At 31.2% G+C, this 18,185-nt stretch overlaps 1 protein-coding gene across 1 annotated transcript; it reads right to left on the bottom strand.

The window, feature by feature from the left end:
* Window positions 1–12,215: 12,215 nt before the first annotated feature.
* Window positions 12,216–15,815, bottom strand: LOC124358247 (flocculation protein FLO11-like). Its single transcript, XM_046810541.1, has 2 exons — window positions 15,801–15,815; window positions 12,216–14,768 (listed from the first exon to the last, which is right to left on the bottom strand). Exons 1-2 carry the CDS (start codon window positions 15,813–15,815, stop codon window positions 12,216–12,218), a joined length of 2,568 nt encoding a protein of 855 aa, XP_046666497.1.
* Window positions 15,816–18,185: the final 2,370 nt, after the last annotated feature.

Here is an 18,185-nt window from a genome sequence, read left to right as displayed (position 1 = left end):
TTCAGAGTTCATTTTAATCCACAGTTTTCAATCCCTACGTGATTAGATTTATCTAAGTTACCTGTATTTTCTTATAAAATAAGTATTTTATCTCTTGCCAAAACTGAAAGCAGAAACTAACTTAAGTTTTATATTTTTACATTTGATGTTTTGCAATCGCCCATTTTTATATTTTGTTTTTATGCTGCATAGTGTCAATATGATATAACGTATAAATGTTTTTCCTGAAAGTAAAAAAGACAATGTTCGTGAATTTCATCATTAAGAATTCCGCTTAGTTCTGCAAAGAAAGATTACTTCAGATTGTTTTCGACTTCACTTGAAATAAAAATTTTTAAACTATAAATATTAAATTAAATTTTTAAATTTGGGTAATAGCACTGACTTAGTTGTACAGTGGCCTTAAAATTGTATATATATATATATATATATATATATATATATATATAAAATTAATTCCAAATATTCTTTTTAATATTTATAAATTACATTAATATTTTGAAATCAAATTTAATTTACTTAATCTAAAACTATTTTAAATGGTTATACGTTAAGAAAAGCATAAATATTAACATTTCTTTAAAAATTCCATAATTTTCCAGGCAACATTTTTGATTTTTTTTATATAAACCTTCCTTGTAGTCCAACAAATATAAAAAATTGCTGTATTTGTCTAGCCATTCTTCAGATTAGCGCTAAGCAACAAATTTGGTTATTAGATTTTAGTTATAAGACTAATCTGTTGTATTGTTATAGTTTCTGGTTTTGTAGCCAATAATAAATAGTTTCTTCATCTATTGTTTTGTTAAATTTCTGATGTGATAGATTAAAATCAATGACTATGAGTACCCTAGAAGTGATAAAGTATCTGGATAAAGATAACAAGGAACTTTGAAGTTATTGGTGAGTTCTCATCTCTATGAAACTCTAATTATGATGCACCAGCCACAGCTTGTTGTTGCGTCATGGATCTAGAGACATAATCTTATTGTTGGAATATATAATTGCAGCAAAGTTCCTCATCTAAGAGTGATTGAAATTTAAAGAAATACTCAACCTCACATTTATATCTTTTTAAGCATAAGGCTCTAAAAATTGTTGTCTTTATTAGGGATGCCTTGAGCAAATCTTCTCAGGACGCTAATATAACTCTAATTGGCCTATTGAACAACGTGAACATTCAAAGAAATCACTTTTTCCGGGTCATTATGTTTCTTGTTTGTGTTCATATTGGAGTTTTCGTCTTTGTGATTGATATAAAAACGGTGACCGGTCATTCTTACCCGTAAAGAATTTGGTTTGCCCAATGTAGTCCTTGGGACAAAACCTACAGGTTAGCTGGTATATTGAATTGTTGGAGGTACAGTCCAATTTATCAGCTATTGGATAAGTTTTATTAGTGACGCTACTTTGGAATTAATCGGTCTTATCATAATTTTGCAAATACCACAACGTGGTGTATTACATGGTTCAGATAAAAGATAAATTTTCATAATTTTTTCCAACATAAATTTTGGGCCTTACAAGCATATTCTTAAAATTTTTAGGTCTCTTAAATACTATTCTAGGTGGCCTGGACAGTAATTTATCAGTTAAGGGGGTCATAGCCAATTTTCATAACTCTATTGAATTTGTGCAAACCAGGATAAAATTTTGTTATAAATTTAATACCATTTTTGAAGTGATTTGGAATATTTGTAACCTTTTTTGGTTGTCTGAGCTGCCGGTTCAAAAGTTTTTTTAGGGTATCCCCTGTTAGAAAGAGCTTTGCTTTTGTAAATTTTAAAATCTGAAGCGTTTGTACATAAGGATTTGGCTCTAATGGAAAGACTTTTTGGAATGGACTTTTTTACTTGATTTGGATGACAGCTACTGTAATGTAAGTAGTTTATTTTATTAGTACCCTTAACATGTATTTTGGTTTTTAAATTATGATTTTCTAGAAAAACTTCAACATCCTAAAAAGTGACGATTTGTGATTAATATATATACTGCAATCAGATAATCCCCACTTCTCTATATTATAAAATAAATGTACAAAATAGACTTCTCCCTTAAGACGCATACTAATCGTAAAGTTTTGTCTGATTTTCAAGATCTATAATCTTTTTTGGCTTTTTATCGCCTTGCTCAACGATCACTAAATGTTTTATGCATTTAGTTTGCATCACTGGTAGTGATTTTGATGGGCTAACTGAACTTGCCCAAAAATTTAACTCTTTCATTTCAGAACTCAAAAGTATAATTGACATCTTTGTCCACTGTTCTCTTCATTTGAATGGCTCTATATATTACATGGATTCTCAGACGCGTCCAAAAGTAGGTACGCGGTGTAGCGCATACACTGTATCTCTGTGTTACGGCACACCGTAGTGTTACGGCCACCTCACACCGAACGTCCATACATCCACTGGACGTCCACGTTATGCCTTGGACATCCACGGGGTACTAACTCACGCCGGAATCATCCGCTGGAGGGACGAAATTGATGGCTTCTTCTGTTTCTGTTGAGATACGAACTCCGTCAGGGAAACATTGAAATACGATTAATAATTAGCAAGCGAACGATGTTTACCAAACATCAACACATCCATCCAGTGTGGGGCAGCCTTTAGTGTCGTGCATCAGTGATACTGCTGCACACTCCTCTCTCTTGGCCTCCAGCCAGAGTCACCAAGGTCTGGGTACTTCTCTTCCCTGACAGTACCAGTGAGTTGCGTGTAAAGCACGTGGAGTCTCCAGTTGGAATCCTTGCCAGACCTGCGGTCAAGGTGTTCATACTTTCCCTCAACTAAGCTCGACTCTGCGGACCCCCTTTCTCACCTAAGTGTGTTTTTGGGGTTTTTTTGTTGAACTTCTACGTAATTTCAAAAGCCTAATCTATAATATTTACAACTCTGTTACTTTAGTAGAATATAATTTCATTGTTTGATTAATTGTGTTTACATTTATATTCTTTTCTATAATACTCAATGGGATAGTTGTTACGAGTGTATAGACGATAGTGCAGAATAGGGTGATTGCTCCGAGAGAAATTGACCGAGAAATTTGGAATAATTCTCCAGATTTCATCTCGTGACATTAGTTGCCACGGCTTCATTCTAAAATATATATCCTCTTTTCTAGCTTGTGTAAGGCACATTTCTCATTGTAGCTGTGCAATGTAACTGGCTCTTTAATGCACAAGGTGAGAGTATTTTCTATAACCCCCCTGGAAAGCTTTAGATTTTGTGGACTGCGTTTTTCGCAACCTGGGACAGATGTGGTGGATTCCTGTGTAACTATTTGTCCCGCTCCCGATGCCCATGACTCTTGGTGTGAACTGTGTTTATACTCTTTTAATTTCAAGTGACTATAGACAGTGTGTCGACTCTGGCGTTTTTGAGAGTATGAGACGTCTCACTCGTGCTGTACTGTGCGTGAGACAGGTGAAGAGGACTTCGGTGAGTGGCATTCTTACCCTTTTCAACCCTTCTTCTCTCTATACTTTCTCTTCATATCCAATTTTGTTTAGTGTGTTCACTTATCTTTAAAATGTAAACTTATAATCACAATTCATTAGCCCTTCGAGCTTGATTTTAATCATAGTATAAACATTATCCATTGCCCTCTAAAAAAGATTCTTTAGTACTAAACCAGATTGCTTGTGATAGTCAGTGAAACACAATGGAAGGATTTCTCATCTCTTCCAGTCGTAATACGAGTATATATAATTTGAATGGATTGCTGATTTATAGTAATAACTATATCATGATAATGTATCTGTTGAAATTATATGAAAATATAAAAAGTTTCATATTTAAAGAAGTAAGAAATTCTAAATTTAGGGTCGAGTATATTTTTTGCTTGCCTTTTTACCCATGTACATATTTTTTTTTTTAATTAAAAGAGAACATTGAAAGAAAAGTGTACCCACTTACAAGAGACACATTATTGACGTTTTTCATGCTCTCACATTCATATGAACTTGAAATTGACTATAAACGCCAATGAGGGAGTTTTACATTGCACAGATATCTGAGCGTTAGCACACTTACACTTAGTTTTTCGCAAAGGCAATTTTGAAATAATCTCCTTTGTCGTCTTTCGAGTGGAATTTAACTAAAGCTTATAAGCATGTTATTAAAAATATAATTTTAATTACATACATAATTCTTTATATATGTTCTTAGAATAACGCTACGAATTTACTTTTCAAACATTTCCCGGAAATATTTCATACGTGAAGTACTTTTCAGATATACTTAATTACAGAAATGTATTGAAAAAAGTGTACTTTAATGCACTTAATGAAATTGCACTAAACCTATTATTTTTGTTCTGGAAATACATTTGGATTGTTCATTTTCTTTCAACCAATACTATTTTCGTCAGTAGTTCCAAATTGATCAATAAATAATTAATATGAGAAATAAACGAATAATACCAAACAAACTGATATTGTTTTCTTTATATTTCGCGTTCTTGAATTAACACTGGTTATTTATACAGCTGATTGTTTATCATGAAAACAAAATATTACTGAATGGTAAGCGGGCTTAATGTATATCCTGCCTGGGTAACAGAGATAACGCCACTGGTTCAAATCCTTCTTTTAGCTCTTAAATTTTGACCAGTACTGTCATCTCTTACATAAGCCTCTTTTATGTTAGATAAGGTTTTTAAATATTACTTTATTATAGTTATAGTAAAATATAACTATAATAAATATAGACAATATGAAATTTCTGTTTCAAAAGATCAAGTTCGTGGCCAATAATGCAACTTCTAAATTCTTATAAATCACTTGGTGTGAAGTTTTGGAACCTCAAAGCCAGGAGTTCCTTGTGATATTGGACGTAATACTTTTGCTGGTTGCCGGATTCTAGAAACAAGTCTATGAGACAGTCTCAATATTTTAGTATATGGAAATTACCGTTAGCAGGGATTTAGCAGGGGTTACAATTACTCGACAACCTTCTATTCTTTCGTGTGTTTAATTCAACATAAGTCTGTGTTATAGGTAACAGCACCTATTATAGCTTATTTTTATCTTTACACACCATAGTTTGCATTTATATTCATGGTAAGCATAGCGTTTCTGTAACAAATTCAGGTAACATGATCCTCCACATCCATATGGTAACTGTAAATTTTCCTTGTATTCTTTCAATTGCTACCAGGTTCACACAACTAGAAATCGAGCATACCATACATATATAATTAAATTGATGATTTAGCCTAAGTACAACTCTAAAAACCTATAAGTTAGAGAAATCTTTCAGAACTTATTATGTATGATTGTAAAATATTCATAGCTAATGACTTAGTATCAGAGTGAGCAGCGCATTATGTCTTGTATTATTCATGAGAAAGAGCTTCCATTCTTATCTGATCTGCTAATTTGCCTACCGCATCGTTACCCGTTACAATTACTAATGCGATCGTTATTTTATTTCTTTCATTCCGTTAATCGTATGCAATTCAGCTATTTACTGAAATGAATAGTCATAATTTAGGACAATTATATTTTTTTGGATCATTTATTTCCTTACTTGCGTGCCATCTAGAATTTTATTCTTATTTACACAATTATGATGTGAATCTCTTAAAGGAGAGATTATTAACGTAGATAAATTCCCCTTGTTAAAAATGGTATATGTGTCATTTAGCAATTTCTTTACATACCAAACTTGAAATACATGTTACGAAGTAATACTAAAAATATATCTTGCGGAATATAATTATCACACTGTTAATTAGTTAATGTTCATATTTCCATAAATATAGAATTTAAATAAAGCCTATTTATTATGATTATTGCAAAATTTACACATATAAATCATGTATAGACTTACTTCGGGATTTTTAATATGTTTTGCAAAAGGTCTACTATATGTACATTAAAAAAATCTTTATACAAAACTGAGGAATTCACGTAATCTTTCATTACTAATTCTTAATACAACAATACACATTGAGTGATAAAGAGCTCATGTTGAAGGGAATATGTTTAATTTCCATTATAAATAAAAAGGTAAACATACCAGCACCTAAATCAGTTCTATCCAAAATCCGTTTTACATCGATGTGGAAAGTTGTGAGATAATATTTACTTTTAATTGAATACTAATAACTAGTTATGAATAGATCAGCTAAACATTTTTTTGAAAAGTATAACATCTAAAATGTTCCTAGAAGAGATATTTTATCCAAAGTCTGACAAACAAAAAATGTGTACCCTCTTTTATACTCTTAAATGAGGTAAGAGATCGAATTTCACAAATAAAATACGTTGTCGTATACGTAATCGTATACGTAATTATCATTACTTTAAAGCAGGAGATTTAACGTTCATGAGAGCAGGAAAACATCTGCTCAAATGTAAAAAAATATGAATAAAATTAAACCAAATATGATGTTATATTAATACAATATAGTACTATAAATTGTTATTAAATAATTTATAACTTAGTTTATCAATGAGTCAAACCAAGAAGTTTCTTGGATTCTGTGAAATTGACTTTCTAAAATAAATCGAATAATTAAGAATTACGAAAACATTTACATATTTTGGAAAGTGTAATACTACTTATGACTTGATGCGATAAACATGACGATTATATCTCGATGCCAAGAGCAAAATAGTCCATTTAAATCTTTAAAGCAGTAACAGAACCGAATTCAACTTTTACAGAAAAATATATTTATTCATATACCAATTATTTATTACCCGCATAGTGACTCAAGAATAAACTGAAAGGATAATATACTTTGTTGGCTAAAGAATACATATAAATCAATTTATATTGTTTTAATGTTACTCAAAGCTACTTATCGATAAAACATATGGATAAAGTTTCATAATAGGAAATATTTCATTGTGAAACGAGTTAAATTGATACGTAAACCTGTTAAGAAAAACTCGTTAGTTTATTAATTTAAACTCGTGCAGCACATTATTCATGCTTGATTTTGTTCAAGCCTATGACTTCATTAGTAAAAGGCCCTTGGTTCAAATTCGATTTTGTGCGTATTTGATAGTAATTAATCGAAAGCCATTCAGGAATGATCAACGTTGTGACCATTCTTTCTTAAATATTAACCATATACATTTTAATCTAAAACATAAAGACGTTACAATTCTATAATGAGTCCAGAAATATAGGACAACATTCTTTCCTATAATACTCGGTAAAAACCTATTGTTTGACAAATAGAATCTTACACAAGTTTTAATACATGAAAGGATAGATTAACACATAAAAAAAACACATAATCAGCAATAGACATAAAATTAATTTGTTTTATTTACGTAATGTTTAGATTTCAAATTATTGATCATAGGTACAATACAATGAGAATAATTTAAATTTGTATTAGACAAAGCAATTTAAATCTTGGCAAGATTATTGCAAGTAGTATTCAAAACAATGTAAAATATGAGGGAGAAAGTAGGTGACTTTTGAGTGACTTTATTTAAAATAGATAAATTATAAAAAAAACAATTGCACAAGATAATTTATAATGTAATAAAATTTTATCATAAACTAATTGGGAAAAGTTAGAATATGTAACGCAATAAATTAAATGTTTACCTGTGAAAGAATAGCAATTGAATAAGCGATTAAAATTCAACTATAAATTCCTATGAAACTACAGAAGAAATTTATCATTAACTAATTGGGAAAAGTTAGAATATGTAACGCAATAAATTAAGTGTTTACCTGTGAAAGAATAACAATTGAATAAGCGATTAAAATTCAACTATAAATTCCTATGAAACTACAGAAGACGATAGTTTAGGGATAAGGGAAAAATGAACTATAATATGTGTTGCATAATAACCACAAATTTAAATTAATTTCGGTTAAGGACAACCCATGTGGTATATAATATGAAAATCTTCAAATATGTGAATTAACTGTAGTCTTGTGTAGTTGGAAATTGTACATCTTCACGTTATATTTAACATTTTTGTTTATATTTCCATTGTGAATAACAACAATCTACGTTATATTTTAAACTATTTATTATAATTTATTATATTGTTAATCGGCCTATGATAATAAAATGTCTTAAAAATATGTCTATACTCTCTTTTCAAGTAGTCCTTAAAAGTTTTTACTATGAAGAACTAACCAGTTAAGATTAAAATGTTCAGAAACAGTTTGTAAGGACACTCCACATGTATTTACTCTTAGTATTTACATGTATGTATTTACTTGTATTTACTTCCCTCCCACTATCACCTTCCCTACTTATACTCCAGTCACTTAGAATGATGTGTTTCATATAATACTTAATTAAAACAGTTCTAATCTATTTAAATACATTGCTAATTTAGTCAACGTTTTTTTTAAGATTGGTTTTAGGATGACTTTATTATTGGACGTGATGTTGAGGTTATCCTGGATGTAGGATATGCGGCATAGATTGGATTTTGCGAATAATCAACGATTTTATACATCCTGTGAGAAATTTTCTTATTTACATCAGAGTTCTAAATTATGCTCCTCTATAAATGTTTTAAACGTGATATGGATGAAGATAGTTACTGAATAAAATAAATATGCTTTCTAAAAGCCATCCGTCGTTTACATTCTAGTAAATAGTTTACTGTACAGATTCCAAATATTACAATTTATAGAATACATTCTTAAGTGATAACAAATAGATTTAGTTTTTATAGATTGCCTTAGGTCATAATTTACACATGGTAGGGAAAATGTTCCAATTTTAAGTCAGGTTATCAGATGACTAAATGAGACAATCTATGCAACACGATGTAGAAAGATGATACGTAATGTTTGGAGACAGACTTTCCTAGCAAATAACCTGTTATAAAAGAGGTATATTTGTTATATTATATTATATTTGGTTTCAATTTAGAATAGATTTTATAGCAGCAAGATAAATTTAAAAATATTTGTTGTTACAATTTTTATATCCCAAAATTACGAGCTTTTGTCCCAAGTGAGTTATTGATTTTTAAAGGAATGCTAATGGTTGTTTAACATCCATGTCAGTGGTAAATTAGTGGCAATGTGTGCTACTCTTTGTATTAAAAAAAAAATATTTGGAATACATTTTTCTTCCCATGGATCTATATTCATTTTTGAATTTCTGAGATCCTTTCGCATTATTTACTAGGAAAAATTAACAAAATGAGGCAATAGGTATTACATAATCTGCTTAGTTTATTACGTGTTAAGCTTATAAATATTTGTGATTCACTGGCCCCTAATATTTTACAAATATTTGATTATTAATACGTTTCAGGCTCGATCTGGATCAATCAAAATATAGTTATGGTGATATGCCTATAATTTTAGGAAGTAATTTCTAGTGTTAATCATACACTAAATTGGTTCACTTAGCAAGTAAACATTATAAGTTTTGTGATTAATTTTTATATTGAATTATTTTTAATATTTTCTCTTTTAATTACACCTTTTTTATATTTTTCCACTATGTGTTTATAGGAATTGTCCATAAAACTACTTTTAGAATATATATCAACTGTTTAAATAATTAATTCAATTTCCTCCCGGACCACCCTGTTGATATATATACATAAAATTGAAAAACTTTTAAAGGTGATTTAATACCTAATACAATACAAAAATTTCATATAAACATATGTCTGGAAAAGATTTGTTAGTGAGATATGGGTAGCCAGAGATGTCGCCTAGATCTCCACTCCATGGATTAAATTAACCCGGTCTGAAAACCTTAGAATAGTTTTGATCGTTTTGAAAACAAACATTTGATCGTTTGAAATGAATTTTGACCTGGAAAATTAAATAAATTAGGTCTCAGAAGGTTCCTTAGTTTGTAAAATAACTAGCTTCAAAATACTAAATGTTCTTAAAGAAAAACACGTTATATACGTTCGAGGTGATATAATTCTATCAAATATATTAAAAACCCCATAAAAACATGTTGAGAATTTCATTCAGAGAATGTTTATGTAACTAAAAGTCACTAGAAAAGAAATTCTAAATTAATCCATTCAAACTGAACTGAAAGAAAAGAAACAGTATGCATTTTGACCAGTACGGATGCAATAACAACATCTGTTATTTTATCATTTCAGTTGATCAGTTTCAATTAAATTTTATTATTTATAATAATTTTATTACTTTATTAATTAGTTGGTAGCACTGATCATTTTTACTGTTGTTGGTTTCTTAAATCACAGTATTACTGAGTCGTAGGCGCTTGGTTAGTCAGATGTGATTAGTTTTATTGAATTGTTATCTAGAAGAAACATTAGTTTTAAATTCAATTTACCAATGATTTAAATTAAATTTATATTTAGGAAATGGTCGGTTTTATTTCACTTTTTTCTAATTGTCTCGCATGTTATCACACGCCAAGTACTCAGATATAGTTTATGAGTATGGCTTTTATAATGACAATAATCATCAGGATTTTTATTGATATAGATGAGACTGGTTGTTATCCTAGCGCAATAATTGTATGTGGTCGAGATTCAACCTCAAGATGATAGTGAAAGTATTCTTCAAGCAGTTAAATGTATTATCACTACAAGTACGATAAATAAAGTTAATTCAGATTTTCAGTTAATGTATAGTTTCATATTGTAGATGATAAATTAACTGGCCATTTAATTAAATAACAGAAACATACATGGAATTTTTACGTAATCGATTGTTTTTTTCTCAGGAAAATACACCATTTTTTACACGAATAAATATGTGTTTTCAACATGAAGGCTATCCATACTGCTCATAGAGTTAAAGAATGTTTAAATGAATACTTTGCTAGCCAACTGATAGGTGCTGGATTTATTAACTGGCCGTCAAGGTCTCCAAACCTAAACCCACTGGAGTATTTCGTATGGGTTATACGAAAGTTTACAAAGTGAAAGATAATACAAGAGATGAATTTGATGTTTGATGGCACTACCCGCATAAAGGAAAAGAGAGATGTTTTTGCTTCAGCGACACAAAATATTCGCAATAATGTTAAAAAGTGTATAGACTGCAATGACGGAATATTCGAACCTTATATATGATGTAATATAGTTATTTGTTAATTACAATGGTAAATTAAATTAGTAACACCTCAAGTTTTGTTAAAATTTACTATGATGATTCAGTATTGTTACTTTTTTAATGGTAATATAAGTGACATTAAATTTGAAAAGATCAATTTAGAATTTGATGTCTATAGAATATATTTACATCAGATGTCTCAGAATTAAACTTTCTACATTTTTTTTTTGTTCATGGATTGTATACATTTGGGGCATTAATGGCAATAAAAACATTTTAGCGCTTCAAACGTAAAAACGTGTTTTTGCAGTACATTTTTGTTTTTAAGCAAGTTATTTTACAAACTAAGGGACTAAGATTAACATTCACAGCAGATAGAACGCCAAGGTATGGTATAGTAAAATGATACGGAATGTAATACTTGGAAAGTTCATTTAAAGAAGTGCTATATGATTCCAAGCTAACGAGTGTTGGAAGCAAGTTCTCTTTGTCTCTTGTATTATTCATAAGCGAGATCCTAGGTCCTTATCAGCACCATCTGAACTTGCATACTACAAATGTCCTGAGAAACATTTCCCATTCTTCCTAGTCCTACTATATAACAATGAGTTCATAGCTCTGAGCAACTGTAATGATCATTTAATGAAATATTCTGTTCAGATTTAAAACTTAAACATGTCGGTTAAGACACTGATTTTAATAAAATAAACATGAATTTGGTTTATTATAAGCATGTGTTTGTTAAATTTCTCTTTTAACGTAATTGAAATGGGCTATTGTTTTTCTAAACAACATGATAAGAATACTATAATTTTATTTAGTAATAAATTTCATTATCCGTAAAAGAAGAAAATACATAAAACACCCTCATTATCGAAGCAATTATGAGGGATACGAATTCTTTAATTAATTAAAAAAGTCATCTCCTTTAATTGAGGTAGAGAATTTACAATAAATCTACAATATTTTTCGTTATTACTTCTTAGTGAAAACACATTTAGACTAGGTTTACCTAAATGAAAAGAGGGAACAAAACAAAGGAAATAAATGTTATGACTATTAACAGACATATATATTTATTTACACCTTAGCTATAAGTGTTAAAACACACACAATATCAAATAAAATATAAACCTTAAAATAACATCAAAATATTGGTAACTTAAAAATACATCACACTTGAGTCCAGCATTGTTGTTCAGATTTATAATTTTATCTTATAAAAGGGATGGAAGGCTTAGGGTAGGAGTATCCTTCTACATCAAAACCGCCGTTCGTTGGTTGAGGAGACACAAAAGGGTTGTATGGCTTATTATAGGCGTATCCTGGTCGGATCGTGACCTCTACTTGTGTTTGTGGATTTCCAATAAGATTCGGCTCATTTTTGCTTACAACTTTGGGTGTGATATTCGAAGAGAATGGAATTCTTGGTTGTTCGTATGAATATCCTGTAGATGCTGTAGGAGATGGTGAAATTGAAGCACCAGATGTAGTTGAATATCCAAAACGGTCCGCAGTGAGAGTTCTTTGGGACGAAAACGGATTTTGTGGTTTCTGGTAGTTGTATCCGTTGTTCGCAGGGCTTGAAATGAAACTTGGAACGTTATTGGTGGGATTTGGTAGAGAAAAAGATTTTTCAGGCCTATCATAAGTATATCCCGTTGGTCTGAACGGTACTGAAGTTGTAGTAGTGAATGGTCTTAAGCTCACTGAATTTTGAATAGACGGTCCACTCACTTGAGGTGGGAAAGGAACGTTGGGCTTGTCATACACATAGGCATTTGATGTCGAATCTGACTTCACTATGATATTATTCTGGTTTGTTGGTTTGCTCGTAATGGATGAAGGGAATGAGTTTAATTTTTGATTCTCATGTTCACAAGGGACATTAGGTGCGGGTGTTGTAGTACGGAATGGTTTTACTTGAGCGAAGGTACGTGGTTGAGAAGGTTTTGATATTATCTGTGCAATGTTATTGCTTGAGAATGGAATTCTGGGTTGATCATAAAAATATCCATTACCAGGTGTTATAGTTGTTGGCTTAGAATTAAACGGAGGTTCTGTAGGCCGTTGAATAACAACTGGGTTTTGAAAACCTGGATTTCCCACTGGATCGGGAAATGGTTTAGCTGGTTTTTCGTAATAGTACCCAGAAGACCTCTGAGGTGGAACAGTAACAGCTTTTACCTGCTGCGGCTGAGCTAATATTTGTGCAATATTATTTGAAGGCGAAGGTACTTTTGGAGTATCCGGTTTGTTGATTGCTTTCGATGATTGTTGGTTAAAAGGTTTCGGAACCGCTGGATTTTGATTAGTTGGATTACTAGCTGGGAAGGGAAAAGGTTTTGGTTTATCACAATCATGACTTTGGAAGGGCTTTGAGGGGTTCTTAAAAGTAACTGGGTTATATTTTGGAACATTAGTGGTAGGAAATGTAAAAACGGGTTTAGTAGTTCTAATAAATGGTTTTGGCGTGGATGGTTTCAGAATGTATGGATTTTCATTAGATGGATTAGCAATAATAGGATTTATTGGAGATTTATGGTTGGAACAGTCGTGTTGAGGGATTGATTTTGGTTGAGGAGATTGAACGACTTGGGGAATGTTGTTGCTGGGGAAGGGAATTCTAGGTTTATCATAAACATAGCCTGGCGTTGTATTTGGTTTTTGTGTCCCAGGTTTGAAAGTTGGATATGCAGGGTTTTGAGTTATTTGTATGTTTTTATCAGAAGGATTGCTTATTTGAGGGGGAAATGGAGCGATGGGTTTTTCGTAAAAGTATCCGTTGGTTTGTGCTGATGCTTTTAGGGATGCATCAATTGACGTTTGTGGTTTAATAACGTGTAGATCTGTATTCGTTGGACTGGGAAGGATCGGATTTGAAGGGTCGATGGTTTTTAGTATATTAACAAAAGGTGTTGGAGTTGTACTGTGAATTTTAGTGGTAGTTGAAATCGGTTTAGGGAAAGGTAAACGTTGAGGAAATTGATTTGCTGGATTAGGTTGTGGAGATGATGGAACTGTTGTTGTTGTAGGTTTAGCAAAGGAATATCCTATGTTATTGAATGCACTCTGAGGCGGTTCTTTGTTGTTGGGCCTCACTCTTGCTATATCTTGATTGGATGAAAATCCAGCCAATATATCTGGAGGTAACACAGCATTCTGTCTCAGCCTTCCATTTGGTGTTTTCCTAGGTCCTTTTATTGGCTTGCAAAGAAAGCTGTGAAAAGCATCATTACAAAGCCTTTCTAGATTGTCTTCGTCATCTTCATCTGAATGTTTCTTGTTGTTCGTTTTCCTAGGAGATGGAAGTGGTAAAGCGTTTGAAGGTACATTTGCAGCTGCAGGTGACAAGGTATCTGTTTTCTCATTCTGATTAAATAATGATTTATAATTCTTCTGCAAACTTGGTGACAAAAATGTATTCTCAACCGATAGGAAATTAGGTTGATCAAATGATGCTGCTGGATCCTCTTCACTCTTCAGCAGATTTGGGACATCAGGCTGAGGAAGATATTGTCTAGAAGGATCAGGCAAGGGGAGATATTGCCTGGAAGGATTTACCCTACTTTCTTGGCTGCTTTCTATCTCCGCTCTTCCGTTGTACGGTTTAATCTTATAAAAAGAATGATTACACTGTACAAATTCCAGGTCAGTGTGGTTGTAGAGGAAAGGATTCACCGCGATGCCATCCCTTCCATTCGTTGCAGATTTGGATAAAGGCACCAGCAGGAATATTCCCAGATATTGTAGACAAGAGGTTTTCTGAAACAAACATAGCTTCTTTTTTGAAAAAGAACAAGAGTTTTCAATGAAATTACATTAAATAATATAACATTTAACAATGATCTCTCCCTCAAAAATTTTAGGGAATTGAGAATTGAGTATCTATTACCAAACGTAATATGGTTAAATGTTCGTTTTCTATTTGAAATAGTTTATATCCATTATCTAAAACAAATATATTGGTGGGAGATAAGAACATTTCACAGTATATTTCACAGCAATGAAAAGTGTCTTGAAAATGTATGGAAACAATACTGATAAAAACGAGGTAAATCGATATCGATTGTAAACGATAAACAACAGCGGCAACTTTCCAAGAGCCATATAACTATGACGATACACATAGTGATCCGTATACAAACGGACAGTGTCTTATTAAGTGATTATAACTTTCCAAATCAAATATACTTATTAAACAAGATTAGGACATAAGCAAAACGTTTCATTCTCATTAAAGAAAATTTACATCTTAATCAGATTAAAAAGTTTAAAATTAGTTCCTTAAATAGAATGTTAAGTATAGATATAAATTACCATAATTATCTAATTATTCAAGTATATAAAAATGTTATTCCTTGTTGTGATAAACAGATACTATTGTATTAAATCGAAACTAAACAAAATTTATTGACGTCGAGGAAAATACACTATCAAAAGGACTTAATTTTGCCCCAATGCTTAATCTCATCATATTCAAGTATAGTCGGTTCCACGTTCATCGTTCAGTACAGGTCTAATTGTCATTTAACTACCTATACTAAGAACATCCAAGGAATAATACTACGTGGTATATTTCGTTGGGAACATCAAGTCTAGTCATGCGGGTTGCGTCAACTGTCCTCGCGACCCACGGGAAAGCGTTTAAATAGTTTTTATTGTACCTTAGCTCATGCTTATATTTGTTTTATTTATCTGTGATATTTGTATCGCTATAAATAGGTTTTAATATGATGTATTTTTTTATATTATACATTTTATCCGCAGATTCACTCCGAGATCTTTTAAACTTACATTGAAAGATCTCATGGTTTAGAACAGGATAAAGTCAGAACTTATCGGAGGCACCACCGCTTATCTATCTGTTATTAGAATTTCCTCAGCCTAACACAACAATAGCAGATGGCAGCCGATAAGACGAGCTTGCAAAAAAAGTCAAAATTCAAAGTATTCATTCAGTGACGGACCTGTGTACGTGCATTGTATAGATCTAAGCTTGCGTACAAAGCTCAGTGTAATATTTTTTAAGTTAAATGTTTATGAAGTATATGCATATTGTAACATTTTTTATACATTTTATTCTCAGTACCGATTTGATACCTTTCTTATTTAACTGTTTTTTTATGTTGTGGTTTCAAGATCCGCAGGAAAATCTATAAAAAGTGACAACTGTAAGATATTGTTGGATCTTTTTAGATACTTTTATAAGCCCTTTCCCGAGGTTTATTTATTTATGTTTTTCCAACTGTATTTCAAATTTAAATTTTTATATTCATTGTTATTAAGTATACAGCTAATGGAAATTCACTTATAAAAAATTACTTATTTCGAAACTTATACATTAGATAAATTATCACAAGTCCCTTGGTCTCAGGTCGGTTAGTTTTACAGCTTATTATTATGCGTAATTTGCTAGTTTAACAACGCTTCGTTAAAATTAATACATTTTACATTGAAGAATTGATTGCATACTAGTGTTTATGCCCTTAGAATAGTGAGCAATAAACGGTGATATTTTCTTGTAAGGAGTACCTCACTAAACCATTAGAGATCACATTTTGTTTGTGTCACTCTTAACGAGGAAACGAATCACTCACTCTTGTTTCTACAGACTTTCAGTAACGACTCTTAGCTCACTGTTAGCAACCAAAATTAAATTTTCAAAACTTTTCACTTTTAAAATAGTATTTTTAGGTATAAATTCTCTTAATTAACTCTTGGATTTTAAAACTCCTAGGAATAATAATTAAATTATTACAAAAATATCAGTTTTTATTTATAATTATTTTTTTTTAAATTCATAAGCCATGCCCCTTTTGGATTAAGTTGTCAATAAATTAGGGGTATTATTACAACCGCGATATGTTGTCTAAAATTACATGCTTCGGAAATTAATCCGTCACTAGACAATAGGTTAAAGATCCACCGAAAGGCATCTTCTTGCAGTTAGAACACTCATGTATTAGAACACATATTACACAACGAACAAACAATTATACGTATTAAAAGTTTGTAGGCATAGATACCCACGGCAAATCAGACCGTGATATGAACAGTTTAACGAAAGTTTACGTAATCACTACTCCCGCACTGCACCCGGTCCGCCGGGTTATCAATGGTGAAGAAGGAACAGCTGATCCCTATGGTTTCGACTGAAAAAAATTGTACTGGAAAATGACAAAAAATTATACTGGATTGAAAATTTAATTTTTACTTTATATTATCATCTATAAATAATACATTTTACCTTTTTGTAACATGAATTTTTGTTTGTTGTGTGATGTGTATTGTAAGATATTAATTCCAGGAACAAAGCCTTTTGCTAGATCATAGTTTAACATGTATTCTGATGATGGAATGATTTCCGATACGTGTAACCTTTAACAACAATTCATGGTTGTTTTTGGATTTGAAAGGGGGAGAATAACTAATTAATTTGATATAATATCCTTTATTCCACTTAGTGTTCATTATAAAGTTGAAATCGAGAAAAACGACAGTGAAAGATAAAATAAAACTGAGTTGAGGGAAGGTTTCTATAGCTGGTTGGTTGCTGAGGTGGGTCTTATAGAACCTATGTAGAATCAGGAGCTAGGGATATCAACAATCAAAAGTCATACAATGGTTCTTCATGGAAGCTAAATTCAATACAATTTTGTGATCGTAAACTTGTTCTCATAAGCCACGCATGACTTATAGATAAGAATTACATGTGCAAAACACGTGGACCATATATACATTAATTTACTATCCTTATTTTTATTATACTTAAAAGATTTTGTGATGTGTCTGACGAAGGTAGCCTTGCTATCGAAAGGCCTCACAAAAATAAAAGTATTAAATATTGGTTTTATGTTTTAATGTAATGAAGTTAAATGTTTTTCAGTGTTTACACTAAGTTCGCTCCAAGTTTTAAATATTTGTCTTTGATATATTTAATTATGGAAGGACAAAAATGAAACCAAATTTTCATATGTAGGCTATAATGTAATAACATTAAGTAATATACTTAATTTAAAAAATATACAGCTATAATAGTTATAGTGATTATAATTGTGGTAAAATCTCATTGATTTATCCTACAATTTATAGCAGATAAGTTGTTATTAGATTGTGTATGAATTCACAAAATAAGGTGAAGATGCCGGAAGGATGAGTTAATTGCTTCCAAGCTCATTA

This window comes from Homalodisca vitripennis, chromosome 3, assembly GCF_021130785.1.
Source record: "Homalodisca vitripennis isolate AUS2020 chromosome 3, UT_GWSS_2.1, whole genome shotgun sequence".
Lineage (NCBI taxonomy): Eukaryota > Metazoa > Arthropoda > Insecta > Hemiptera > Cicadellidae > Homalodisca > Homalodisca vitripennis.
This window is presented reverse-complemented; position numbering and strand designations above follow the sequence as displayed.